Source organism: Mustela putorius, unplaced genomic scaffold (genome assembly GCF_011764305.1).
Source record: "Mustela putorius furo isolate JIRA1106 unplaced genomic scaffold, ASM1176430v1.1 tig00000127_pilon_pilon_pilon, whole genome shotgun sequence".
In the NCBI taxonomy this organism is placed as follows: Eukaryota; Metazoa; Chordata; class Mammalia; order Carnivora; family Mustelidae; genus Mustela; species Mustela putorius.
In genome coordinates, this window is record NW_025421288.1 from 16,040,076 (window position 1) to 16,065,599 (window position 25,524).

Genomic DNA, 25,524 nt, shown 5'->3' on the forward strand with positions numbered 1-25,524 from the left:
GACGGCTTCTCTGAGCCTCCCCCTGCGGACTCGGAAGCCTGTGCCTCGGCGCGTCCGGCTCTGGCTTCCCTCCCGCACCTGACACTGTCCTCCTCGTCTCCGAGAAGAGAGCAGAGCTTGCGGTCAGAGGGGACCGTGCCGTGGGGGAGCGGGAGCAGGGGAGGGGACCCGGGCCCCTTGCCCAGCACAGCCTCAGTCTTCCTTTCTGCAGCAGTCAGGGTCGGGCCCCACGTCCGCGACGGGACGTGGCCGGTACTCGGCCGCAAAGTGCCTGCTGGCAGTGCCCTCGCAGGGGTGGAGTTCTGGGGCTTTCTGGCCTCATGCTCCTATTAAAAGGGTAAGCCAGGCGCCGCTGGCTTCCAGGTGCTGCTGGCTTTGCCGCATGAAGCTGTCGGTGCCTCCCAGTGCCCTGCATCCTCCCCAGACCGGTGGCGTGCAGTGCTCTCGGGCTGTGCTGTGCAGGGCTGCGCTGTGCAGGGCTGTGAGGGGCAGGCTGACCCTCGGCTCACTAACTGGGGCAACCATGGGCCTGGGGTGCCGTGGGTTAGAGCTTGTCCCCACCCCCTTGGGCTCCTTGCCGGTGCCTGTCTCAGGGTGCATCCATCTCCGGAAGCTTCTCTCCGTCCTTCCGTGATATACAGGTGCCCCCGTTTCTCTCTGGTATTTTTCTAATGAAAGGCTGTTTCTTGCTTCTGTTTCCGTGTTTGGGGTTGGGGGCCCGCTTGGCAGCATTTGTGCTGCGGTCCCCGCAGGACGGGTGGGGGGGGGGGAGGCTAGTGCAGTGCCGGAGTGAGGCGGGGGGCGGGGCATGAGGGAGTAAGGGCCCTGGGAGAGGGGAGCACAGGCGGCATCTCACCGGGCTCTGCTCCCTCCCACGCGGCCTCTGAGCCTCCTTCCTGGACTGAGCCTGGGCTAAATCTCGCAGCCCAGGCTTCTGTACCAGCAGGGAGGGCGGGGCGGTGTGGCGGGACCAGGCGCCCTGTTCTTAGGCAGCCTGGGCTTGGGGAGGCTACGGGGTGTAGAGAGGCGGCCACCTGCCTGGAGCAGCCGGCCTTCCCGATCCCACACCCTGTCCCGGGGGGTCCGTGCTGGTGCGCCCGCCCTCCTTTGTAAACAGCCCCTCCGGCCCTCACCTGGGCCCCGAGGCGGGCAGGGGAGGGCTAGTGCCCTAGACAGAGGGCGCTGTCGAGTCAGCGGTCCCAGCAGCCTGCGGCGAGCAGGCCACCTTGCTCACGCCCCGGCCAGCGGGTGCTTGTCTTGGCAGGTGCCAGTGTCGGGGGCAGGAGGGAAGACTTGCCGGAGGCGGCTGCCGTGCGGTCTGGACGCCCCTGCCCTTCTGTGGCCAGCGGTGGCCAGGGGCCAGGTGCGATGACTAGGCAGGCTTCAACAGCCACTTTCATTGTTTGCAGTTTGGCTTGACTTGAACTTGGAACAGAGCGGTTTTGGGGGTGTGGTGGAGCGTCTCTCTGCTTTCTGGATGTGCGCTAATATCCTGGCGTCCAGCCCCGTGTGGGCCACAGCCTACCTCCTCTGCCCATCCGGCTGGCTCTTGCGGCCTGACCTCAGACCTGCTTCCCGGTGACCTGGTGATCCGTGGCTGCCCTGGTGCTGGGCTCCAGGAGGATGCTTGACCTCTAGCCTGACCCCTGCGTGTCTTCCTCATCTACCACCCAGAGGTCCTTCCCTGGCCACCCCAGCCTGGTTTACAGGGGTGTTGGGCAAGTGTGTGAGGAATGCAGGCTGAGCCCCGCTTGGCCACAGGCGCAGGCCTGGCCCTGGCTCTCATCCACCCCCGTGTCTTCGTTCCTGCCTTGTCGTAGCGGCTTTGGCCCCCACTCGACGCCAGTACCAGGGTGATCCTCAGAAGGGGGCCAGGCTGTCACTGCTCCTGTTTTCCGTGGCCAGAGTGCAAAGGGGGTGGGTATCGTGTGTTGGGCCTTGCCCCCTTTGGCGTGCAGCCGTGGTGGGTTTGGGGCTTTCCCCCGTCTCGGGTTCCTCCCTCTGCTGCTGGGGCTGGAGGGAAGCAAGGCTGCGGTGGCCAGACCGTCCAGGGCCTGCTCTCTGCTCGGGACAGCTGAGCTCTGGGCCAGCAGGGAAATAAGCTTCCCTTTCCTGATGTGCCCATCCCCTCTTGGCGGGTGGCGGGGCGCGTTCAAAGCAACAGCTCCGGAGCAGACCCCGTGTCAGATCTCTGCCACGGGATGTGCAGACAGCTGAAGGGTGAGTGCGGTGCGCTGGGGCGGGGGCCGCTGCTCGGCCGTGGGCTTGCATGCAGGCATCCCTCCCAGCCAGCGCCAGCCCCCTGTGGCAGAGGCAGTGGGAATGGGGTGGGGACGCCGAGTCCCAGGACTCCAGTGGCTTGTTCTTTTCTGTCCTTCGCCTCTTGTGTGCACAGGGAGGTCTCAGGGCAGCCTACGAAGAGTTAGGACCTGGTGGCCTGGTGCATGCTGACCACATCACAGGCCCTGGCCACTTGTGTGCAGGGCCACCTGGCTCAGTGGACCTGGCCCGCTGTGGGCAGGGTGGCGACTCCGTCCTGTGTGTCCTGGACAGTGTGGGGTGGGGACCTCTGGCCGCAGGACACTGTGTCAGCCCCTGCTCCAGTAGCTCTGGCCACAGAAAACCTGCCCCACACCCAGTTACCACCTCCCGACCCAGAGCCCTTCCTCTGCTGTGTCAGTCCTGCGGCTCCCACTGCTGACGAGGCTCCCCAAGTGGTTGCTGCTGGGTGACAGCCTGCTTTTCCTTGTGCGGCGACGCTAGCTCTGTGACCCTACGCGGGTGGTGACCGCCACGACATCTGCTGTCCGAAAGAACAGAAGGAGTGTTCTTTGGGACCCTCCCCAGCTGCTTCCACGAGTGGGGGCAGCAGCCTCCCTGCCACGGAAGGTTCGCGTACGTTCCAGGGGAGGAGCCTGATGCAGCGGGTGGGCCCTGCCTGGCTGTGTGTGCCCACGGGGGCTGCTGGGCCCTTGGGTGCGGCCCCGGGGAGGGGTCTCGCGGGGGTCCGGCTGGCTGGCGGCTTCTCTGCAGGTCTCACTGGCAGCTGGGCGAGTGCGACCTTCCCCTCCATGGGCAGAAGCTCTGGTGCCTGTGTGGGGTCGCACAGAACAGGGCTGAGAAGACGGAGCTGCCGCCCTGTGTGCAGACAGGGTGTCCCAGACGCTCTGTGTGAGCGTCACAACAGAGCGCGTGGGGCGAGCGTGGTTGCGAGTGGCCTGCAGGTGGCTTTCAGATGAGCAGACCACATGCCGCCACGACGTCCAGGGTCGGAAAGGGGCAGCGTGCAGAGGCCCTCACAGCCCTTCCCGTCCGCCCCTCCTGACTCTAGATCGTGCGCCTGCTCTCGGGACCCCACAGCGCTGCCCCCTCTTTGGGGCGTGGCTCCCTGCCGTCTCCTCTCTGTCTGTGGGACCCGCGGTTGGTGTCCCAGGCGGGAGCTCCTGCTTCCTTGGTGGCACGGGATGTTTTCTGCATATCTGCGATGAGCGTGATGGCTACGTGCTTACACTCATCAGGATTCGCCGGTCTACAGTGTGCGCTTTGGTGGGTTCTAGCAGACGTGTGCAGCTGTCAGAGTGACGGTCCAGAACACTCAGTGTCCCCGGGTCCCACACCCCTGGCCACCACTGCCCTTCTCCCCAGCACGGTTGTTTTGTGCTTGCTGGGATTCGTGCCCGCAGGAGCACAGACTCACGTGGGCTCTGCCCTGTCACGGCACGGGTGCTCTGGGGTCCGTCCCGGTTGTGTGTTCTGTACGCGGTTCCTTGTCCTGGCTGAGCTGGCGCCCCTTCCGCAGACAAGACCGTTTGCTTAGCTGCCTGCCGCTGGGCGCTCGGGTTGTCTCCCACAGCCATGCCGTGAGCCGTCCCGGACCGGTCTTCGTCTGTCCCGCAGAGGCGGGAGACCTTCTGGGGCGCACAGGTGGTGCACGCCTGAGCTGGGAGGACTGTGTTGGTCCGGAAGTGCCTGTCCCGTCCGCTCCGCCGGCAGCGCTCAGCCTCTCTTTTGGTGACGTCCTGCTCATTGGTCACTGTCTTCCGAGGACTGCCCTGTCAGCAGCTGGCCTTTGTACGTGGGACACTGAGGTCCTGCTCCTGCTGCTTTCCAGAACTTTCTGGGCTGGCGTATGTATGTCATGTGAGCTCCTGGGGGGCCAGGGTCAGGCAGGCAGTGATCCAGGGTGGGCACGAGCACCCGTCTGTCTCTGTGTCCTTCTCGAGCTGGCAGCTGTGCACGTGGCGGAGCCGGGAGGCGAGGAGAGGAGGTCTGACACCAGCCGTTTCCCTGCATGTGCTTTTCCATTCCCTGAAACTGCTCTTTGCACCCCTTTTTGGACGTGGATCCGTCACCAGTGGAAACCCTTGAGCCAACCAGGAGCCTGGTTGCCGGGCCCCTGAGCTTTGCCCAGACATCAGAGCTCCTCCGGTGTTTAGGAAATTGTGTTGCTTGTGCCAGGCGCGGCGACAGAGGGTGAGGTTAGCATGTAGTGACCTTCACTCAGCCAGAAGGCCATCAGGAGCACGTCTGGTGCCAGAGCTGTGTCCACCATCGGACTCTATCTGCAGGTTGTGTAAAGAGCTTCCTGGGAAGATGCAAGATGAGTCACAGCCACTCAAACAGTTCACAGGAGAAGTGAGGAAGGTCCTCGCCGTGCTCCGGGTGCTAGGACATGGCCACTCACAAATCGGGACACCCTGCTTTCCCGACGTGGGTCCCGGTGTGGCCGCGGGGCACGTGACCAGTAAGCCAGGTGCCAGGCTGCGTGTGCTAGTGGAGAGGAAGAGCAGTGGGGGCTGAGTGTGCTGGTGCGGGGAGGCGTCTCTCGGGGCTGGCGAGTGAGAACCCGACAGGTCAGGAGAAAGAGTCGAGGGACGGCAGGTGGGCCATAGCCCCGAGGTGGCCGCGAGCTCCTGCTCTCACAGTGTGTTCGGGGCTGGCGTGGCCCGGCAGTGCAGGGGGCACGGGCTCTGGAGGTGAGGGGATGAGCCTTAGGAAGAAAGTACGGTTGCCGAGTGGTCCGATGCAGGCACACGCGCACACACACGTGTACCCATCTACATGTGCACACAGCTACACGCACGCACACTCACACGACTCACACGCACTCGTATGCACACTCGGCTGCATACACTCACGTTCGTACACACTACACGCACCACTCATGCACTCTCGCACACACACACACACAGCCCATGCGCAGGCACAGTCACAAGTGCACACACCTGTGCACGCATACGCAAAAGTATACACACACTCGGCTTTGCAACGTGTGGTCCCTGGAGGAGGCCGTGTGCGGGCCAGACGGTCCAGATGCTCGGCTCAGGCAGGGAGAAGCAGTGGGCGTGGGGCTGGACTGGCGGCTGGACAGCTTTCTCGGTCCGCTCGCCTGGGGCTCTGCGGAAACACTTTTGCTTTGGTGCACCTGGCGTCTGCCCTGTGTGTCTTTAAGGGGTTTGTGTGGCTCTTCGTCGTCGTCAGTTTTCTGGACGCGAAAGGGCTATGAGAGTGTCTGCTCTGGTCACCTGGCTGGGCGAGGAGGGCCTGCTGAGATCACGCACGTGGGCCGCCGTCTGGAGAGTTCCGGCATGGGGGCGTTCCGCTGCTTTGCCAGGGCTCCATCTGCGAGCCAGCACTGGGCCCGCTGATCTGGGGATAAAACAACCATCGTCCTGTCTCCGGCCTTCGGGCCCCTGGGGAGGTTTGGGCGTTCCAGCTTGACTGTTCGTGCCGGGAAGGCTCTCTCCGCGATGCCGGCGCCCAAACTGAAGAGCGCGTCTGCCGTATTTACTGAGAAGGCGGCAGGGCCCCAGGTCTGCGGCCGCGGGAGAGGATGTCCGAGGAGCCGCTCTCCGGGGCCGGCTCTTCTCAGAATCCTGCTCCCTCCTGCCGGCCTGGTCTGTGCTCTGGGGGACGCTGGGGAGGAGCCCGCACTGCTGACCTGCTCGCGGGCACCTCTCTGTGCCGTGGTGTCTGCCTCTGGCTGCCGACGGTGGGATCCACCTGCTTTGAAGGCCTCTGTGGTCCTTAGAACCGAGGTCCAGGGCAGGACGTTTGTTTTCTTAAGTTCTCAGCTCTGCTCTCTGCCTGGGAGGTGCCACCTTCCCTACAGGCTCTCTGAGGACCAGGAGGGAGAGCCGCCGGTCCCAAAGGTCTGCTCAGCAGGCGCTTCCTTCTTGTGGAGCCCAGGTCGGCAGCAGCCCGTTCTGGATTTCTTCCTGAGAGCGCTCCCTCCAGGCACGAGGTGTGTGAGGAATGGCTGCGACACGCTGGCCAGGTCCTCGCCGGCCAGGCTCTCGGGCGCCGCCTCTGCTCACCCGGGTGCGGCACTCACTTGGGAGCAGAGAGCGGTGGGACAGCAGGGAGGCAGCTCTGGTGGCTCGAGACCCCCGGCCGGGGTGGCCTGAGCTGTCTGGGCCTAAGGAGGTACGTGGGGCACGGGCTCTGCACTAGGGGGTCAGGCCACCCGTGGAGGGGCTCGGCCGCCTTTGGAACCCCGCAGTGCTGGGCATGTCGAGGCGCTGCTGGCCAAGCACGCTGTCGAGCTCTGGGGACATCGCTCAGCCGGTCAGTGCCCGGATGGGCCTGGGGTGGGGGCTGCTGCCTCCCCGTCTTCAGGGTGAGACGGGGCTCTTGTCAGGGCCGCTGGACCAAGCTGAAGGTTCAGTTCTCCGCACAGTGACAGATGTCACCCGAGGTGACAGTGCAAGCATCGGTGGTCACCCAGGGCCTCTGGGCAGCTCCGTAGCAGCAGGGGGCAGCGCTGTTAGCTGAGCCCTGCACGTGCCTCCGCTCCGTCCAGAACAGCCCCTGTCCCCTGCCTCTCGTCCTGTCGCCGTGACCCGGCCGCCTGCCCGCCCAGCCCACACAAGTCAGTCCTCTGCCCACGGCTCTTCCACCCTCCAGGGGTTCCCATGTGCCTCAGGCACAGTCCAGGCCTCAGCCTCACTGCCCGGCTCTTCCGTGCTCTCCACACGGCGCTCCTGGGGGTGGGGCCTCTCCTCCGCACGCTCCTTTCCGGCGTCTGCACGGGCTGTTCCTGCACAGATGCTTCTTTCCCTGGCCCTCCCGAGCCCTCCTCCGTCAGCCCTCACACACCCGGACCCCCCCCCCCCCGGGCATGCTGGCGTCGACGCGCATGTGTTCAGAGCCCCACTGGGCGCGGGTGCTGCTTTGCTGAGTGAGTGTCGGGCCCGGATGCAGGGAGCCTGTGCACGTGGGCCGTGCCCCCCTGACACCTACCACCTGGAAGCCGTGCACGCTCCTCGGACAGGCTCCTTGAGGAGGTGGTCCCGCTTCCCGGGGAGCAGTACTCTGGCCTGACACTGCGTAGCAAGTGTGTGGGAGCCGGGGACCCCAGCATGCCTGGGGCCTCCCAGTCACACGCTGCTCGGCCTTCAGGCGCCCTCAGCCTGGCCACGTGTCCACTGCCTGTGGTAGGTGTTGGCTCGTGGAGAGCACGTCAGGAGTGTTCACACCTCAAGGCCAGATGTCCCCAGGACCTTACAGGTCATGTTGGGGCTGGGGCTGAAGCCATTGGCCCCACACTGGCAAGTAGCACCCATGCCTTCCCGTCCAAGTCGCTGTGCAGTCTGAGGGGTGTGCGGACGGGCCCCTGGGAGGCCGCCGCTTGCTCCCAGACCCCCCGGGGCTGGATGTCAGGCCCTCCTGCCTCTGGTGGTCACCCAAGGCTCCCGGCTGTGGCAGTCCAGCAAAGGACAGGCTTTCATGGTGGCCAGCAGGGCCTCAGCCAGGTGGCAAGCAGAATGCACATGCGTGTGTCTGTGTGCAGGGGGTGGATTGGGGTTCCCGGTGGCAGGCAGCAGAGCCCGGGTGGGGTGCGGGTCTCCTCCGGGATGACCGCGTCAGAAAGACCTATTTTTGTCCTCACCTCCTTGGCCCGCCTCTCCACACGCACTGTGTGCCCCCGCCGCGCCAGCCGCACCCCGCAGGCTCGGCAGAGCGCCCAGGAGGCAGCACGCGTCCCAGCTCCCCGAGCCCGCATGTCCCGGGAGCCAGGAGAGCCGCCACGCCCTGCGGGCCAGCCCAGCCCAGCCCGGCCCGGCACAGACTGGTGCTCCGGGCACACGCCCCCCCAGCACCCGCCCGCCCCCTGGTGTCCACCGCATCTGCAGACAGTCCCTGTTCTGTGGTGGCCACCCCGTGTGCCCCATCACAGAGGGAGCCGTGCGTGTGCACAGGCACCGGCTGGGGTCCAGCTGCCATGCCAGGGGACATCTGCGTGCCGCAGGCTCGGCGTGGCAGTGCACTTGGGGCACCTGGGCCCCATCGCCCCTGGTCCTGGTGAGACACTGGGGGCAGAAGCCACCTGCAGGAGCCAGGAGAGGAGCCGGGCTCCTGGGCGAGCACTCGGTGGAGGCAGGAGCAGCTGTGCTGGCAGGGCTGGGGCTGGGGCTGCGTCCAGGTCCCAGAGCCTGAGCTGGAGCAGGCGTCACAGGCCCTGACACCGCCTGGCGCTGGGCCCGCTGCTGTCTTTGGCTGGAGTCCGCTGACTTTGATGTTCCCTGAGGACCCTGGCCCGGGCAGGCGCCGTGGCCCACGGGTGCCCTGCCACCATCCGCTCTCTCCTGGGTCGGAGGGTGTTTTAGGGGATGTGGCCCCTTTCACACAGGTCTGTGGGTTTTGTGCTGTCACCCAGCCCTTGTGTGGGCGAGTGAGCGCCGGGGCAGCAGCGTGGGACAGAGAAGACAGACTGGAGGGCACAGGGCGGAGGGTGGGAGACCGTCGGCCGCTGCGGTCCTGCGGTGAGCGAGGGGAGCGTCCCCGCCGACGCGCTGTGGATGGCATCGAGGACCTGCTGGGGACGGATGTGGGGCGGGGGGGGGGGCGGGGAGCGCGGAGCGTGCGTCTCTGGAGGACCCAGGAGAGGCCGCATTGGAGGCGCAAGGCTGGGTTTAAGGTGGCCGTTGGGATGGGTTGAGTGAGGACGTGTGATGGGCGTCGCCGGCGTCTGCCGTGCGTGACGCCCACAGGCTGCGCACGGGACGGGGCCGGTCCTGTACGTGTACACGTGTGTGCCCCACTGCACGGAGCCCTCTCCACAGTCCAGGAAGTGAACGTCCCCATCACCCGCTTCCAGGTGACCCCGGCCAGCTCCTCTCCGTATGGATCAGTGATGTTTTCCGGCCACTCATGTAGCGAAATCCCCTCAGCGCGGGTCTGCGGTCGCACCCTGCTGTGTATGTCGGAGGTCGTTCCCGCGTGTCCTCCGGTGGGACTCTGCGCCCCGGGCAGGCCTCTGCTGGCCCATCTGTCCCCCGGCCGGGGGCCGTGAGGGCGGCTTCCCCACGTTGGCTGATGCGGACGAAGCTGCGGAACGTGTGTGTGTGCAGGGGTGCGCAGACACGCTTTCTCCTCAGCGCAGCGCCTGGGCTGGACGACACGTGTGTGTTTACATGTGTCGGTCGTGCCGTGCGGCAGTGCGCCCGCCGTACCGGTGCCGGCTGCAAGCGGGAGCCCTGGAGTCCGCCCCTCGTCAGCCCGGGCGCGCGGGCTCTGCCGTCGCCCTCGTAAGGGAGCGAGGCCGTTGGTTCGTGAGGTCTCATGTCGCCTTTCCTCGGGGCCTGGCAGCCACCAGCGCCTTTTTTGTGCGGACTGCTCTGCAGTGAGGAGGGTCTGCTCGGGCCGTTTGCCTGTTTTCTATGGGATTCGGTCTCGTTCAGTCATGGGGGCATCACACCTTCCGGATGCAAGTCCCTTGTCGGACACGCTGTCGGAGGGTGTCCCACGAGCACCAGCCGGCCGGGCGGCGCGGGCTCACGGGGTGGGGGCTGCCTCTCGCTTCAGCTCCCCCTGGTTCCATCTGGGGAAGCCCCGTGTGCCGTGTCTTCGGGTCCCTTCATCCGTGCTCCTGCTGCCTTCGCCGGGCTGTCGCCCCACCCCAAGCGCTTTTCGTCGCAAAGCGCTGTAGATTGTGCGTCCGGAAGGTCAATGTGGGTCTGAAAGTCTTCCCTGTGTCTCCCTGACGTGCTCAGTGTCCCCTGCGGGGTCTGGAGCGGGTGGGGGCACCGCTGCGCTGACCTGCTCCTGTTGTCCGGCCGCGCTGGGGTCCTTTTCGGTTGGTTGCTTCACTCTGGCTCGCACTCTCCTCCCGTGAAGGCGCGGTTCCGGCTGGACGCGGCGGCGTGTCAGCTCCGCCTTCGCTGGTGCTGCGTGGTTTTGGACGCTTGTAGCTGCTCTCGGGCGTGTTCCGTGCACTGGCTGTGGAAGTGGCTGCTCCTCTTGGGTTCTCGTCTGTGTGGTTGGTCCCCGGGGCTGCGGCGCGGCTCCGCGTGGAGCTGGTTCTTCTCGCTACAGTGCAGACCTTCTCGAGCATCACACGGGGCGCCTTGGTTCTCGGTTTTCCACTCTGGCTAGTGGCAGAGAGGTTCTTCCCGCGCCACATGCGCCTCGAGGCCTGTGCCTCTTCCCCTTCCAGGTGGTTCGTCCCCCACGCGCATCCCGGCCAGTGCTTGGCCAAGGACCCCCTGAGGCCCACAGCACACCCGCGCAGCTCTCTTCTTAGGGTGCCCTGCGCCTCCGCCTCTGGCCTCCCCGGCTTCCTGGCGGAGACTGGTCGGTTCAGGGCCCCGCTGGGCTTCTCCCCGTGGTGCGGACTGACCTTGTGTGCTCCTGCCCAGGCTCGCTGTGCTTTGCTGTCTGGCGTCTCGGGTCCTGAAAGCTGTCCCAGGTGTTATTCAATGTCTTGTTTTCAGCAGGAGGTAAAATTCGGTCCCTGTTACTGCACCTTGACCAGGGTGAAAGCCCCGACTGGAAGTTCTGTTTTGAACTTCTTCTGTGCACGCTTCTCTGACACTTCGCAAAGCCAAGCGAGGTTTGAAATTGCTCTGATTTCCCCCGGCTCGCTTTCTGCGGTGTGTGATCGCGGTGGCCCGTTTGTTGGCAGAGAAGGGCAGCCCTAACGTCGGGCAAGCCCTGCTTCTGCTCGCTCCTTCGGTGTGACGTGTGTAGGGGTGGGGTGCACGCTGCCTGCCCCCGCGGCCCCACGGAGCTTCCATCCACACGCCCCCGGCCAGCCGCTGACACAGTACCAGGCCTGGCGGGACGGTGGGGCTCCAGCCTGCCACAGTGCAGGGCCAGCGGCAGAGCACTCGTGAGGAGAAGACCCGCGACACACCGGGTGAGAGGGACAGCTCCCGAGGACGCCTGTCTCCCTCGTGCCTCCTCTGGGGGAGTGGAAGTCCTTCCCCAGGCCCAGCAGAGGCGGGCCTGGGTGTGAGGAGACGGGACACGGTCTCAGCAGCAGAGCACTCCCGCCCCCGGTAGTTCTGGAGAAGTCCCGACACGTCCTCGTTCGTAGACTTCGCTCTGAAGGTACACGTGTGCCCCGCCAAGCCCTCCTTTCGTGTGTTGTGAAAGCCCGTGGTGCCTGGAGGAGCCCGGGGGCACCCTCACCCTGGGGCGCGCCTGTGTGTCCCAGGTCCCCTCGGAAGGCCCGCGTGCAGAGCCAGAGCCCTTGCCGTCCGGAGGAGGACACGCTTGCCGTCACTGGGGACGAGAGCGTGGCGCTCCGGACCTGGCTGAGCCCTGCCTCGGTTGGGTAGCCGGGGTGTCCTGGGGGCCTGACTCTGCTGCGCCCAGGTCACACTCACACGGGCTCTGCGACACCGCGTGTGGCACCATACGTGTCGTCATGCCTTTGCCGCGTTAGCCGCTCCAGGGCGGCCCCGTGCCCTGAGCAAGGGCGCTGCCCAGGACGCCGCAAGCCCACGTGTCCGAGGCGGGCCTGGGTCGGCGCTGCCGGCAGAATTCGCGTCCAGACACGGGCTATGTGGTTAAGGGCGAGGTTTCAGTGGACCCAGGGGCCCTGGGCTCGCTCTCTGCGTGCACACCCAGTGTGGCCCTAATCTGCCTGTCCTCCCCCCCATCATCGGAGCTACTCGGAAGCCGACTCTGGGTGCCCTGACAGGATAGGGCCGCTTCTCCCTGAGCAGAGCGCGGCTCGCAGGTCGAAGCAGGCCTTGCCACGACATCACACAGCCGGGCAGCATCCGTGTTTCTCTAGCTCCTTCCGACGCCTTTCACCGCTTGGACGCAAGGAGGTCCACGTGTTGTAGTTCGCTGACGGGCCTTATGATTCGCTCTTGTAGCTTTGTATTTTGAAATGATCATGAACTCACAAGAAAGTGCCCCAGAGAAGCCGGCGTCCCATTCGGCCAGCCCTTGAGTGGTGACACTGTGGGCAGCTGCGTTGTCAGAGGGTGGCGTTGGCACAGCACTGTTCCCTCAGTTGCAGACTTGACTCAGCGAGTCCCTCAGTCCGCACGTCCTGCCCTTCTCTTCTCCCGCTGTGGCCCCCCTGAGGACAGCCGGCAGCTTCTGTGCTGTTCCCGCCATGCCGGCGACACAGTGCAGCACATTCCCCCGTGTGTCCTGTCCGTCGTCGGCTGTCCCGGGACACAAGCTGGACGGAGTTCTAATCCGGGGAGCAAGACTCCTCGCGGGGGGCGGTGTCTCTCCAGCGGGAGGCTTGTGCTCTCAGGCGGTCTGTGACCTGCTTGGGGACTCTTGACCACTGCCCAGAATCGCTCCTTTGTTAGGCGTTACAAAGGCCACACGGCAGCCTCCTGTCCCCGGTGGTCGACGGAGTAGTCGCGGAAGGAAAACCTGCCCCTTTCCAACTAGCCGGGCCTCTGGAGGAGCAGGACACGTGCTGCCTCTGTCCTTTCATTGGCCGACCTTCAGAATTCCGATGCGGACTTGCTTCTGCGCCACCTTGGCGTCCAGGGGTGAACATGAAGTGTTTGTGTGGGAAGTAGCGTTGCATCGGGACTCACCACCGCTGTGTTTCAAGCCATGGGGTTGTTGTCCTTCCCGAGGTCATCAATCGCCCCGCCCTTGGCCAGGGAATGTCTCCAAGCTAGCTCGGAGTCGGTGATGCTGACCTTCCCGGCCACACACAGCGTTGCGTCCTTTCCCCAGAGAGCAGGGTGCACCCCTGGAACCCAAACTCCAGAGCCCGCCTGGCTAGCGCAGGGGCCGCGACGTGTGGAGGCCGCAGCCTGCACGTCAGGCGTGCTCTCCACTTCTGAGCTGGCCGTGTTTCCTTGGCCTTCTCAGTGGACAGACGTAGAAAAGGTGTGAGTGTGGAGAAGCCAGGAGATCTTCCGGGGGTTTCAGGACCTCCCCTTCATCTGCATCTCCACGCCGTAGAGCTTGTTCTCGGCCGTACCCACCCCCATGCCCATCCCACACCAACTGTACCCACAAGAGGAGCACAGGGAACGGGAGCCCCGCGTGTGGGAGGGCGTGCAGGCTGGACCCTGCACCCCGCACGGTCAGCGGAATGGAAGCCGGGCAGCTGCTGTGGAAGACGTCGTGGCGGTTCCTGCAGAAATTGAGAATGGAATGACCGTGTGATCGGGCCGTTCCTCTTCTAGTTATGCACCCAGAGAACCGAAAGCAGGGATGCGTGTGGACGCTTGTACGCCCGCGTTCACAGCCGCTGACCCACGGGAGCAGCCCCCACGTCCATCGACGGACATGTGGGTACACGTGGTCCATCCACAACACCAGCCTGTCCCTCGGTCCCACGGAGGGACACACAGACACCTGCCACAGCTGATGGACTTGGGGGACGTGATGCGGAGTGAAACAGGCCAGACACAGAGGGACAAATACTGCAGGATCCCACCCAGATGGGGTCCCTGGAGTCTCCGGATTCGCAGGGACAGAGAGTGGACGGTGGTGCCAGGGGCCAGGGGAGGGAGGGGGTCGGTGTCTCAGGGGGACAGAGAGTAGATGATGGGGCCTGGGGAAGGGCTGGGGGGTGGTATTTCATGAGGACAAAGTTTCTGTTTGGGAAGATGGGAAGTTCTGGAGACCCTTGGTAAGGATGGCTTCACAACATGCTTAATGCATCTGATCTGGTGAAGATGGTACATTTATGTGCATTTTTGCTATGATAAAAAAGAAGACTGTTTAGAAATGTTGATCTTTTAAATACAAAACGGATGAAAGACGTAAACGTGGACAGGAAACCGTCACAATCCTAGCAGGACCGCCCCAGCACCCTCCCTCCGTGACCTCTTGGTCGCGAGCCGCTTCTTGCTGGACGAGTCCCCGGAGGCCAGGGAAACAGAAGCAAAAATGAACTACCGGGACGTCAGGATGCAGAGCTTCTGCGCAGCAGAGGAGAGTGGCCAGGACCACAGGGGTCTACCGAGCGGGAGACGTGTCTGCAAGTGACGCACCCGGTAAAGGGTCCGTGTCCACAACCTGTAAAGAACTCCCCAAACTCAGCCCTCAAACAGCAGACAATGCAGTTAAGAAATGGGCAGGAGACACGAACACTTTCCCAAGAAGACCCCCGACGGCCCACAGAGACGGAAAAGATGCTCAACCTCACTCAGCGTCGGAAAACGCATCGAAACCGCGGCGAGACGCCACGTGGCACCTGTCAGAACGGCCGGAGCGAGTCGGGAAACGCCAGGTGTCGGCGAGGACGCGGACAAAGGGGAGCCTCGTCCCTGCGGGCGGGACGCGAGCTGGGGCAGCCCCACGGGGACGCGGCGGGGAGGGGCCTCGGGGCGGGGACATGGAGCTGCCGCCGCCCCAGCGGTCACGGGCTGGGGACTCCCCCGAAGGATACAGAGAGAAGCCGTGAGGGGCCCCGCGCGCCCCAGCGTTCCCAGCAGCGCTGTCGACAGCAGCCGGACAAGGGAGACGGTCCACGTCCGTCTCCGCGGACGAGTGGGTACAGACGGGGTATGTCCGTATGTGCGGGGCATCCCTCGGCCGTCAGAAAGCACGACCGCTCGCCGTTCGTGGTGATGTGCGTGGAGCCCGAGAGGCTTTTTAAATGAAGATTTTACTTGCTGATTGATCGATCGATTGATCGGTCTGAGACAGGAGGCGCACGGCCGTGAGCGGGGGCAGGAGCGGAGGGAGAGGGACGAGCGGACTCCGAGCCGAGCACAGCGCCCGAACCGGGGCTCGATGGAGCCCGAGGGTGTGCTCCGTGGAAGGACGTCGCCGGAGAGAGCCCGCGATCGTGTGAGCTCGCTCGTGCGGAGCGCGAGGAGCGGGACAGATGAGCTTAGGGCACGGGAGAGGGACAGGAGGCGGCCGAGCGTGGGAGACTCTCCGTGAGGCGGATGGAGGCGGCGGGGGCCGGGCTGGCTGCGGTGGGCGTCCAGGAGGGCACCGGCTGCGCCGAGCACTGGCTGTTGCCGGTGCGGAATCCCCGAATTCCACGCCGGAACCCGGCACTGCGCTGTATGCCTGCAAACGAGAATTTAAATAAAAATTAGGAAGAAAAGATAAATTGTAATTTCTAAGTGTTGATATTTTTCTGCAGGTAGCTTCGTGTAGCCCCCAGTCCCACTGTCTTCACGAGAGACGTGTTAACTTAGGCCAGAGCGTCTTCCCGTTCCCCTTCCTCGTACACCGGACTCGGAGTGCTGCTGTGGTGTCGTCGGCTCTGTGGACGTCCTCAGCGCCGTTGGCTGTGGCAGAACCGCCTGGAGAGCTTGTTGACCCACGTGCCGGCTTCAGTGCAGAGTGCGCAGGCTGGTGGGGCTGGGGGTCCTGAGAGCTGGCATTTCAGGCAGCTTCCAGATGCTGCTGCTAGTCTGGGGGCGCTTGGGAAGCCTCCATGGGCCTGAGCTCCTTGTGTACACCACAGCAGGCCTGTTCACCCCCACACGGTCAGCAGGTGCGGCCGGGCGATGGGGAGGGCGGGGGGCTGCCTGGCCTCAGCCCGTGTCTCCAGATAGTACCCAGTGTTCCCTAGGACAGTATCGCTCCCAGCTGAGAACTTCCACTTGAAAGACACTTTGGGTGGGTCTGGGGTCTTCGGCTCACCTTTTCTCTCCTTTTCTCTTTGAGCAAACTTGGCCGACCTCGCTCAGGCCACCAGCCAGCACAGGACATCATGGATGGGCTGCGTAGACAGCACCCTTAGTCTCATGGGGTCCTGGCTGCTTTAGGTGTTGGGGGTCTGGGGGCGGAGATCAGTTTCTCTACTTCAAGGTCACCCATCCCATTGTGGGGCCCACCCCATGGCCTCACTGCCCCTCATCACCTCCCAGAGGCTCCGAGTCCAGACAGCAGCCCCAGCAGGTAGGAACGGTTGGCCACACGCATTCCGTCTGTAACAGTGGCTCCTCATGGAAAGTGTTCGGAGTCTGATGAAAATACAGCTTCCCCCGCAGCTAGCCGTCTTGTGCAGGGAGTTGTCCGTGTCCCAAGTGCACTGGTGGACGGTGAGTCCCCCGTGGGCAGCTGTGCCTTCGTGTGCGCCCGTTCCCTGTGCCGTGTCGTTGTCTTCAGGTCATCTGTGGCTTTCGCTAAAATGCCTGCTCTTCCCTTCTTAAAAAACTTCGTCTTTTCAAATTGGCAGATAGTTTCCAGACAGATGTCAAGTGTGCCGTTAGCTGAGTCTTGAGAGATGCGAGCACCCTGTGCTTCAGCCCCCAGCCCGGAACATTCTGTCCTCCCGGTGTCCCTGCCGCCCCCTCCTGAGAGGGATTGACTTCGGCGAAGGTCAGCTGCACCTTTTGTAGAGCTTCGTATGCATGGAGCCGTCTTCTTGCTGGCACTTCCCTCACCTGGTGTCTGAGGTTGAGCGCGGGGTGCGTCTCACTGGATACGTCCGGCGTCTGGGGGCAGAGCCGTGTCTGTGGGATGAACACCCCGGAATCCGTCGGCTCCTCTGGCGGTGGACTCCGCGCTTGTTCACAGCATCTGGCTGCCGTGGTGGCGCCGCCGTGAGCGTCCTGGGGCGCCCTCGTGAGCACACTTCGTTGCCGTTGGCTGAGTGCTCGGGCTTGGGCCCGCCGGTCCGGAGCGGATGGCAGGTTCCGCTCTAGGGCCAGCTGCCAGCGGTGCTCTTGGGCGGCTGTGCCGGGTCCTGCTCCTGGCCGCAGCTTGGCAGCATGTGTCTGCCCTGCCTTCTCACCCGCGCTCAGGGCTGGGTGTGTCTGATGTCAGCCAGTCTTGTCAGGGGTGGATCACCTGCACTTCGCCGCCGACCCGCAGTTCCTCATGTTTGTCTGCTAGTCTGGTAGCTTCTGTGGTGACGTGTGCCGGGCTTTGCCCCTTGGGGCTTGTGCGCACAACCCCGAGATCAAGAACCTGAGCTGAGATCAAGAGTCGGACGCGTAACCCACAGAGCCACCAGGCGCCCCTTAACTTGCGACGTCATTGTTGCTGTTGGTGGTTGCCCTTTTCCCGTTCAGAAGGTTCCCTTCTAGTCCGTCCTGCTGGGAGCGTAAGCGCACGTTTTGCCATGTCCTGTCGAGTCAGCTCTTCCTCCTTTAGTCTGGAAATGTGGTGGGTTCTATTCCCTGGTCCTCACGTGCCAGCTGAGCTCAGACTCCAGACACGGAGCTTTCCTGGTTATGATGCTCCTTGATACGTCGCTGCGTTGGTTCTGCCAGTGGTTTTTTTTCTGTTTTCATTTATTTATTTGATCACAAGTAGGCAGAGAGGCAGGTGGGGCGGGGGGAAGCAGGCTCCTGCTGAGCAGAGAGCCCGATGCAGGGCTCGATCCCAGGACCCTGGGACCATGACCTGAGCCGAAGGCAGAGGCTGAGTGCTCGGGCTCAGGCACTGAGCCCCCCAGGCGCCTGCTAGTATTTTCTGAGGGAGTTTTACCCGTGTTCCTGCGGGACAGTCTGTAACTGATCTCACCTCGTGCTGTTCTTCCTCAGCCGCTCTGACCGGCTGCGCGCTGTTTCCTCGTCTGTCTCCTGACAACGTGTGCGCAAGAATGGTTCTCTCCCTGTCTTTGTCCAGGTGGTGGGGGGGGAGAGGCAGAGGGAGACCCTCAAGCAGACTCCCCACTGAGTGCAGAGCCCGACACGGGACTCGATCCCACGACCCCGAGGTCGGGACCTGAGCCGAAACCAAGAGTCCGCGGACGGAGCCCCCCAGGTGCCCCCAGTACTGCTCCTCTGTGTATTTGGTAGAATTCACTCACAAAGCCGCCTGCTTCTGGCATTTCCTTGTAGAAAGGTTTTTAATGATAAATTCGGCCTTCCTATTTGTTCTTTTGTCCATTTGGGGAACTTACGTTTGTACAAGAGTTTGTGTGTGTCATTTCCGCCCACACTCGGTGGTCCCCGCCCGCGGGCCCCTGGATCGTCGCGTGGCCTAAAGGCCTTGCCGCGTGCCGCGGCGCTCTTGCGTCAGGTCTGTTGCTCAGGCTCTCGTTTCTCCCGGTTATGGTAACGTTCGTTGCTGCTTTGTGTGCCTGTGCGCGTGCGTGGGTGCGCACGCGTGTCAGATGGGTGGCGGCAAGTGTGGCCGGAGCTCCGGCTGTTCACCCTTCCTTGCAGAGTGCCGTGCCGCTCCGGCCTGCGGCTGCTCTGCGGCTGGCTCAGCAGGGCCCTTGGAGGCTGGGTGAGGCCTAGCGAGGGCAGCTCGGGGGAGACCTTCCTCCGGGCTGCCACAGCCCTGCTCCTCACGCGGCTTCCAGGGCAGCGGGCGGGCGCCTCTGTGGATGCCCTCCGTGTCTGCTCTGGGGGCGGCAGGGCCTGCCGTTGCCTGTAGCTGCTCTTTGCCAGGCCCTGTGGAGGGGCCTGCGTGCCCTCGTCGGAGTGGTCGGTCAGAGGCTTAACTGGCTCCGTCCTTCTTTCTGGAGGCTCTTCTCCGGGCCGGCGGGCCAGTAGCCCAGCTGTCCGGTACGCGGCCCTGCATGTCCCAGCAGCCCCAGCTCTGACCCTGGCCTCTGTCCAAGGCCGCGGGGCCTGCATGGGCTCCGCCTTCCCGCACCCCAGCCTCCGGCACACGGTGGCTCTCTGCTCACCCTCGGGTCGCCTGCTCTCAGGCACCGTCCCGAGCCACCAGCGTGCTGTCCAGCATCTGACGCCCACTGCTTTGTGATTCACCCAGTTTGTAGCTGCTGGTGATGGAGGGGTCCTCCCGGGACCCGCCGCCCTGCCATCACGCACCCGAATGTCTCCTCATTCCTTTTTGATCCAAAAAACTCCTTCTTTCTCTCTTGTGTTCCTTGCCACGTTGGCTTTGTGTCCCTTCCAACTGCGCCTGCATTTCAGGGGCTCATTTCTGGTTCCGCCTCGAGCTCTTCGCCCCTCTCTTCCGATCTTAAGTTACTTGACTGCTGAGACGGCCTCACTTGTGCGCGTCTTTCCGGGCTGTTTCGACGGTCGGGGGCTGCTCATCCTGTCTTGTCTTCTGTGTCGTTGGACTCAGCCACAGAGCCCTTCCCACGTGCTGCTCAGTGAAGCCTGCGCTTTCCCGCGCCACTCGTCAGGGTGCCGGGCCCGTTGGCCTTCCTGCCTGACCGTGTGGCGCTCCCTCTGCCGTGACTGGTTTTGGCGAAGTGATTCAGACCCTGTGTCTCCTCAGAGGTGTCTCTGTTGGAGGGGGAGGCCCTAGACAGGCCAGGGGACGGCGGCAGGAGTGACCCGCGGGTAATGGGTCTGTCGGGGGCGTCAGGATGAGCGTGTGCACACCGTGCTGTGGCGGCAGGTGAGCACACACGCGTCTCCCTGCTGTCTGGGGACCAGGGAGGGGACCGCCCGGCAGCCGGCTGTCAGCTTCTCATCTTCTGCAGTAGAAGGGGCCAGGGCTCCCTGGAGAACTGGCTGGTTCTGATCGCAGGGCGGGCCGTGGAACACGGTGAGCCCGCACAACCTGCTGCTGCTCCGCTGCGGCCCTGCAGGCTGGTCCTCCCCTCCCGGGGGACTCCGTCTCGCCAGGGCAGGTGTGGCCCTCCCATTAGTGGGTCTGCCCCGGGCCGGCAGCGAGTGAAGGGGGTGCCTGAGGTCATGCAGACTCCCAGGCTGGCCCTGGGGACAGTGTCCTGCCGGGACAGAAGGAGCCTCTCTTGTCCTGCCTCCCCGGTGACTGGAGCGCTGTTGCTGGTGTCTTCGGCTGTGCCGGGCAGAGGCTGCCTTTTGCTGTGACACGTTGATCTGTCCTTTCCGTGGCTTTGGGGGCCCTTGCAGAGTTGGGTTGAACTTGGACAGATGAGAAGGTCAGCAGGGCCCTTTGTGGGACGTGGCCTTTTGGGGTGGGGGGAGGGCAGAGCCAAGCTGGGCGTACGGGCGCAGGAGCCCGGCGGACTTCGGCCGTGCTCTGTGCTGGGTGCGGCTTCTCAGAGGAGCCCGTGGGGCCGGGCCATCACTGTATGTGGTCAGATCTGAAGCCAGGGCCTGTGGTCAGAACTGAAGCCAGGGCTGAGCGGAGCGCCGTCCTCTTCCAGACGCGGGCCCTCCTGTGCCCTGCGGTCTCCCGGGTCGAGAACGGCTGCAAAGAAGGCCTTGGGCACTCGGCTTCTGGCAGCCCCACAGGACGGCGCTCTGGGCATTCTGTGGAGACCTGCCCTCCAGAAGTAGCCTCTGCCCAGTGCCCACTCACTGCCCCTCGGGACACCCCGGGAGCCGGCCAGCCTTGTCTTTCCAGGGCCTGTGAGTGTCAGTGGGCCGCGGGACCGGGCCTGTGCTCTGCAGGCGTGCGGCCAGCCTGTCTGTCTGCAGCCCGGCGTCCCGGCCCCGCCGCTGTCTTGTCTCAGCTCGGCTGGGGTCAGGCGAGGGGTGTGTGTCGGCCGCACGAGCTCCTGGGGCAGAGCTGCTGCCTGCCCTGTCAGAAGGGCCATGTGGTGCCACCCTGGGCCTCGCCGATGGGTCCTTCCCAGCCATCTCCTGGGCAGTGGCCTTCATCCCACATGGTGCCCGCAAGGCGCCACTTAGAAAAGGCCATTGAGACACTCCCTCATTTAAGTGGACTTGGCCAGCCCTCGCCTGTAGAAGGAGCAGCTGCTTGCCCCCCCCCGCCCCCCCGCCGTGTCCTCATTGGCTGGTGTCCTGGAGGGGAGGAGGAGGGAGGAGCGGGAGGAGGGACGCTGTCCAGCTGTCCGCCACCCTGGCTCCCACTTGCCGTGCCGGTCCCTGCGCTGCCCCAGCATGCTTGCAGATCCCAGCAGTCTCCCCACAGACCGAGCTGTGCTCAGCCAGCCCCCCAAAGCCGGACTCAGCTGCAAAATGGTGCTTCAGGCTGTTGGCAAAGTGCTCAGGTGAACGGGGCGGGGGCGGCGGGGGCGGTCGGGGGTCCCTAGTCCCAGCCCGGGCTCAGCCTGGGGAACAGTGGCTGTAATTGCGGGCGGCGTGTAGCCGCGGGGCGGGGCGGGGGAGCCCTGGGATTTGGACGGGAACTTTGTTTGGAGCCACGTTTTCCCTGAGTGCCGGCACGTCCCGTTGCTCCTGTCCTGTCGCTCGTGGCAGAGCTTGTGCTCCCGGAGGGGGTGCGGCCCTGCAGGCTCTGGGGGAGGACGAGGGGCCCGCCGGTGAGCCGGCTCCCTCCTTGTGGCTAACCATGTCTGTGACCACGGCAGTCCTGCCTTGCCCGCTCCCAGGCCTGCCAGACCAGCGTGGTGTCTGTCTGGTTGTCCCCAGATGGGATGACCGGAAACTGTCCCTGAGTAGCCTTGTCCAGAGACCTGACCATGGGACACAGCTGTCCGCTCTAGGGGCCGTTTCTGACAGCTTTTTAAATTGTTTTTTCTGACCTGTGGAGGGGTCTGGAGACACTCTCCAGTGCTGGTTCTGCGTCTGGGTGGAAGCTGCTTCGGGCGCTGGCAGACCGAGCGTGGCCTGCTGGTGGGAGTGTGTGGGGGTGGCAGGCAGCAGCAGGCCGGCCTGACCCTCAAAGGGGGCGGTCCTGTGCTGTGCCGGGGGGCTCGGAGGGGCTGCAGGACACCCGTGCTGACAGGAGCCCGTGCCGGAATGGGTCACGGTGTAGACTCAGACCCAGCTTCCTGCGGTACGAACCTCTTAGGTTGGCCTGAGAACAGCGGGTCATCATTTTTAAAATGGAAAGTGAATGTCTCTTGCTTTTCCAGTTCTGTCTTTAATTGTAATGAAGCTGAGCAGGCCTCTGGGTGACTGTCTGAGTGGGGAAGCCAAGCCCAGCTGGTGGTCGGCATAGGGTGACCGAGGCAGTCTAGAGCCTCCGACTGACTGTGGGCACCTCTGGTTTTCACTCTTCTCTTCCCCGGGATCCGTCCCCACAGCCGGTCACCTGCGTGCCACATGGGAGGACTCACAGTGACTTCCTAGTAGAAACCAGAGACCCCACCTGTTAGCCCTGAGCTGTCCTTCCGTAATGTTAGCTTGTGAGCTTTGGAACCGTGGGTGCCGGTGTGGGTGCGTGTCCTGTGCGCATGTGCACGGTGGGAGAGAGCGAATGCTGAAGCAGGCTCTGCAGAGGACAGAGGCAAGACTGAGCTGGCCGGGCGTCGGCGCGTCGCTGCAGGGGACGAGCCAGGCCACTCTCACCAGGGTGCCGAGAGGACTTCTCAGGGCGGGTGACGCTCCAGCCTGGTGCCAGAGGAAGAGTGGTCCTTCACCGATGGAGAAGTGAAAGTCTGAGGCTGGTGGCCACGCTGCGGCCCTGGCCGGGGGTCAGACGGGGCGCGCAGCACCCGATGGTGTGCACGTTGTGTCCACGGTGTCTGTGTACCTTTCTCAGTCTGCCTTGCCGTCCTCCGTCTCGACGGGTCTCGTTGTGTAGGGACACAAGGGCTTATGAAAGCTTGGCTGTTTGGGGGTGCTGACCGCCAGGCAGTTAACCCAAGATGAGAAATGACCTGCGCGCCCCTCTCCACAGCACCCGCTGGCCGTGGCCTGTGGGGATTTGATGGGGGTCCCATGGGGGGTGTCTTCCCAGCTTTTGGTTTCCGAGGCTGTGCAGCGGGAGGCAGTAGAGTGACACCAGGGCACTAGAGTGGCAAGGACGCGACACAGGCGGGCACCTCCACGTGTCCGAAGTGGTTTTCAGGCCCACTGCGTCGGAAACCTGGGGGTCGGGAGTGGTGCCAAGCCCTGGTGTTTTCACTCGGCCCGGGGCTGAGGGTGATGTCTGGTCCTGGTGGGGGCCCCGGGTGTGCCCTGACCGTCTGGGTGACAGGGCTGTCTAACGTCCCTACAGAGCCTGGACTTTGGGCCCGGCGGCCCCATGGGGAGCAGATGGGCCTGTGCACAGGACCCGGGGGAGCTCCTGCCCCACCCAACCTGCCACCCCAGACGGCCGCGCCGGTCGGGACCGGGCCTAGGCGCTCCCTCCTGTGTTAGCCTGATGTGGGGAGCGGCGGGCTGCGCCCAGGACCGTGGAGACCCTGCTCGTGCTCAGTCCTCAGACGCCCGCCCTGGGGGCCCCTCCTTTCCCAGGCTGCCGCCAGCACGGGCTCTGTTGCCCTGGAGCACTGTCTCTGGGGCCTTTGCGCACCATGCGTCCACCGTTCCTGCGTCCGCGCGCCCCTCCTCATCCTGCTCCCCCACCCCCGGGTCTCTGGTCTCCGTCCAGTGAGGCCGCCTCCAGACCGGCAGCGGCAGCGGCTGTGCGTCTCACCACCCACCTCCTCCCACGCGGCGTCTCGTGCTTCCCTTGACCTCCCACGCCTGCCCTGCCTCCTTTACAGCCAGACCCCGCTGTCCTGGGATGCCGGCGTCCCGGGGCACCGCAGGGGCAGCGGCGGGGCGGAGGGGGTTCTCCGGGTTCAGTGTGGCCCACCCCCCGCTGGGCGCAGTTGGCCCTGCTCTGTGCCTGGGGACCACCAGCCCCTTGCCCCACCATGGCCGAGACCTTGAGGAGGCATCCCATGTTCCAGACCTGGCAGTTACCGATTGCTCCTGGAGGGTGGGTCCGGGGCACCCCACATCTGCCGGTGGGGGCCGGCTCTCGGTGGGGAGCGTCAGCACGGGGCCCTCGAGTGTTCCCGGCGCTCCTGGCAGGTGCTTCTCTCCTGGTGTGTCTGCATCCCTAGGGGAGACCCCTGCTGTGGCTGTCGGGCGGCGTCACTCCTGCGCCCTTGTGTCCCCTTGCTCACATGGTGGGGTCTGTGGCGGTGCCGGCTCACAGCCCGAGGGGCCTTCCCGGTGGGACCGGTGGTATGTGTCAGGCCAAGCACGTGTGGGCCGTGGGGACTGCTGCGGAGGTGGTAAAGGTGTCGGGAGCAGGGGAGGGTGAGGTGAGGACACAGTAGAAAGATGTTCTCCGTGGAGCCTGGGCCCCTCCCAGATGGCTGGTCTGGCCTCGGAGCCCACCCGTTCGACCAGGAGCGGCGCGCAGGGTTCTGTTGGGAGGTCTCTATGTGTGCCTGTGGCCATGTTCTCCCCGCCCCCCCCCAGGGTGCCAGCAGGCCCTGTGGCAGGCCACAGCCTTGTGTCCACCATCCGGTCCCTTCACTGCCACCCTGGGGGTCCCAGTGAGCAGTATAGGGGGAGAGCCAGAGAGAAGGAGCCCGGCCGTGCGGCCCCCAGACAGCCGTCTGGGCCGTGGCTGGACAGAGCCTGCTCCAGAGCTCAGTGCCAGTGGGGTGGGGTGCATGGGATCTTGTGTTCTCCCCCCATGTGGCGGTAGGGACAGGCATCACATGGCCTGTTGCTGCCGAGGGCAGAGGAACGGGGCTGGGCCAGGGCCACTTCCGGCACTCAGAAGGGCCAAATGGTTTGCCGCGGCCGGGACAGAACTTGGGGTGGGAGGGCCCCGTGTGGCAGGGTTTGCAAGACCGTTCCCACCCAGGGGCCCGGGCCTGTACCTTTGCGTCTGCGCCCATCGTCACTGCCTGCCTGCGGGACTGAAGGAAAGAAGACCCCGTGACCAGGCTGTGCGGAAATCTGCACTGGCCGGCCTGGGAGAGCGGCCCGTTCCAGCTTGCACAGGGTCCAGGGCTCCCAGGCCCTCCCTGGATGATGGGGACAGGGGAGCTTGGGGGAAGCAGCTTGGAAAAGTCCAGCTTGGCGGGCCTGGTGTGCACCTGCCTTTTTGCCCCGCTTCTTGCAGAACAGGTGTGGACAGCAGCAGGGGAGAAGGGTGGGGAGGCGGAGGCCTTCTGATCACAGATGTCGCAGCCCACGCCCTTCCAGGGCTCCTAGTCTCCCCTGGAAATGGACTTGCCAGCACAAGGGTGCCACACCCTTCCTGAGGCAGAGTCCCCAAGTGGGCCCCAGTGTGGCCTCAGTGGCAACTTGTCCTGTGCCGGTTCCCGCTGCTGCTCCGGTTCCCGCTGCTGCTCCGGCACCAGCTGCCCATAGGCTGGTTCTGCTGCATGGTCCTCACGTCACTTGCTGACGCGGCTCCTGGACAGCAGGACGAAGAGGAGGTCAGGCAGCCGTCTTCAGCCCGGGCCCCTCATGCCGCATCCCCACACGTGTGATAGTAGAGTCCTCTCGACCCAAAAGTCGAGGCCTAGCATGTGTGGCGAGCTCAGGGCTGGTCCTAGCCAGGTGTGAGTCGAGGGGAGGCACAGGCAGGGGTGCGCCTAGAGCACAGGTGGGGAGGCGGGGGTCAGATGGGGCCTGGACGCAGCGGGGGGTGAGCAGGGCAGAACCGGCGCAGGCTGCAGGTGCATCCCGTGGGCTGGTCCCTCGTGCCTGGCGCTGTGGGCACAGATCGTCTTTCCAGGCCACTTCAGGCTTTCTGGCAGGGCGGCATGCGACTCAGTAGCAGAGACCAGGGTCAGGAGAAGGGTAGGCGGCAGGGAGTGAACTGGCCGCCCAGCCTCCTGGTGGAGCATCTGAGGGCATGGCAGAGCCC

At 64.6% G+C, this 25,524-nt stretch overlaps 1 protein-coding gene across 4 annotated transcripts in view; it reads left to right on the forward strand.

Moving 5' to 3' along the window:
- Positions 1-25,524, forward strand: part of MOB2 (MOB kinase activator 2) — a 69,246-nt gene that overhangs the window by 32,857 nt on the left and 10,865 nt on the right. The window contains exon 1 of one of the 4 annotated variants that reach the window (XM_045066755.1): positions 15,957-16,506. The exons of 2 other annotated variants lie outside the window; for them this stretch is intronic. Coding sequence is in view for 1 of the 2 variants with exons in the window: in XM_045066745.1 (XP_044922680.1) it covers positions 20,895-21,004 (110 nt within the window). In the remaining variant the exon portion in view is untranslated. Of the gene's footprint in view, positions 1-15,956; positions 16,507-20,840; positions 21,005-25,524 lie in introns of those variants that run through there. One more of the 4 variants, XM_045066745.1, reaches the window with a different exon arrangement.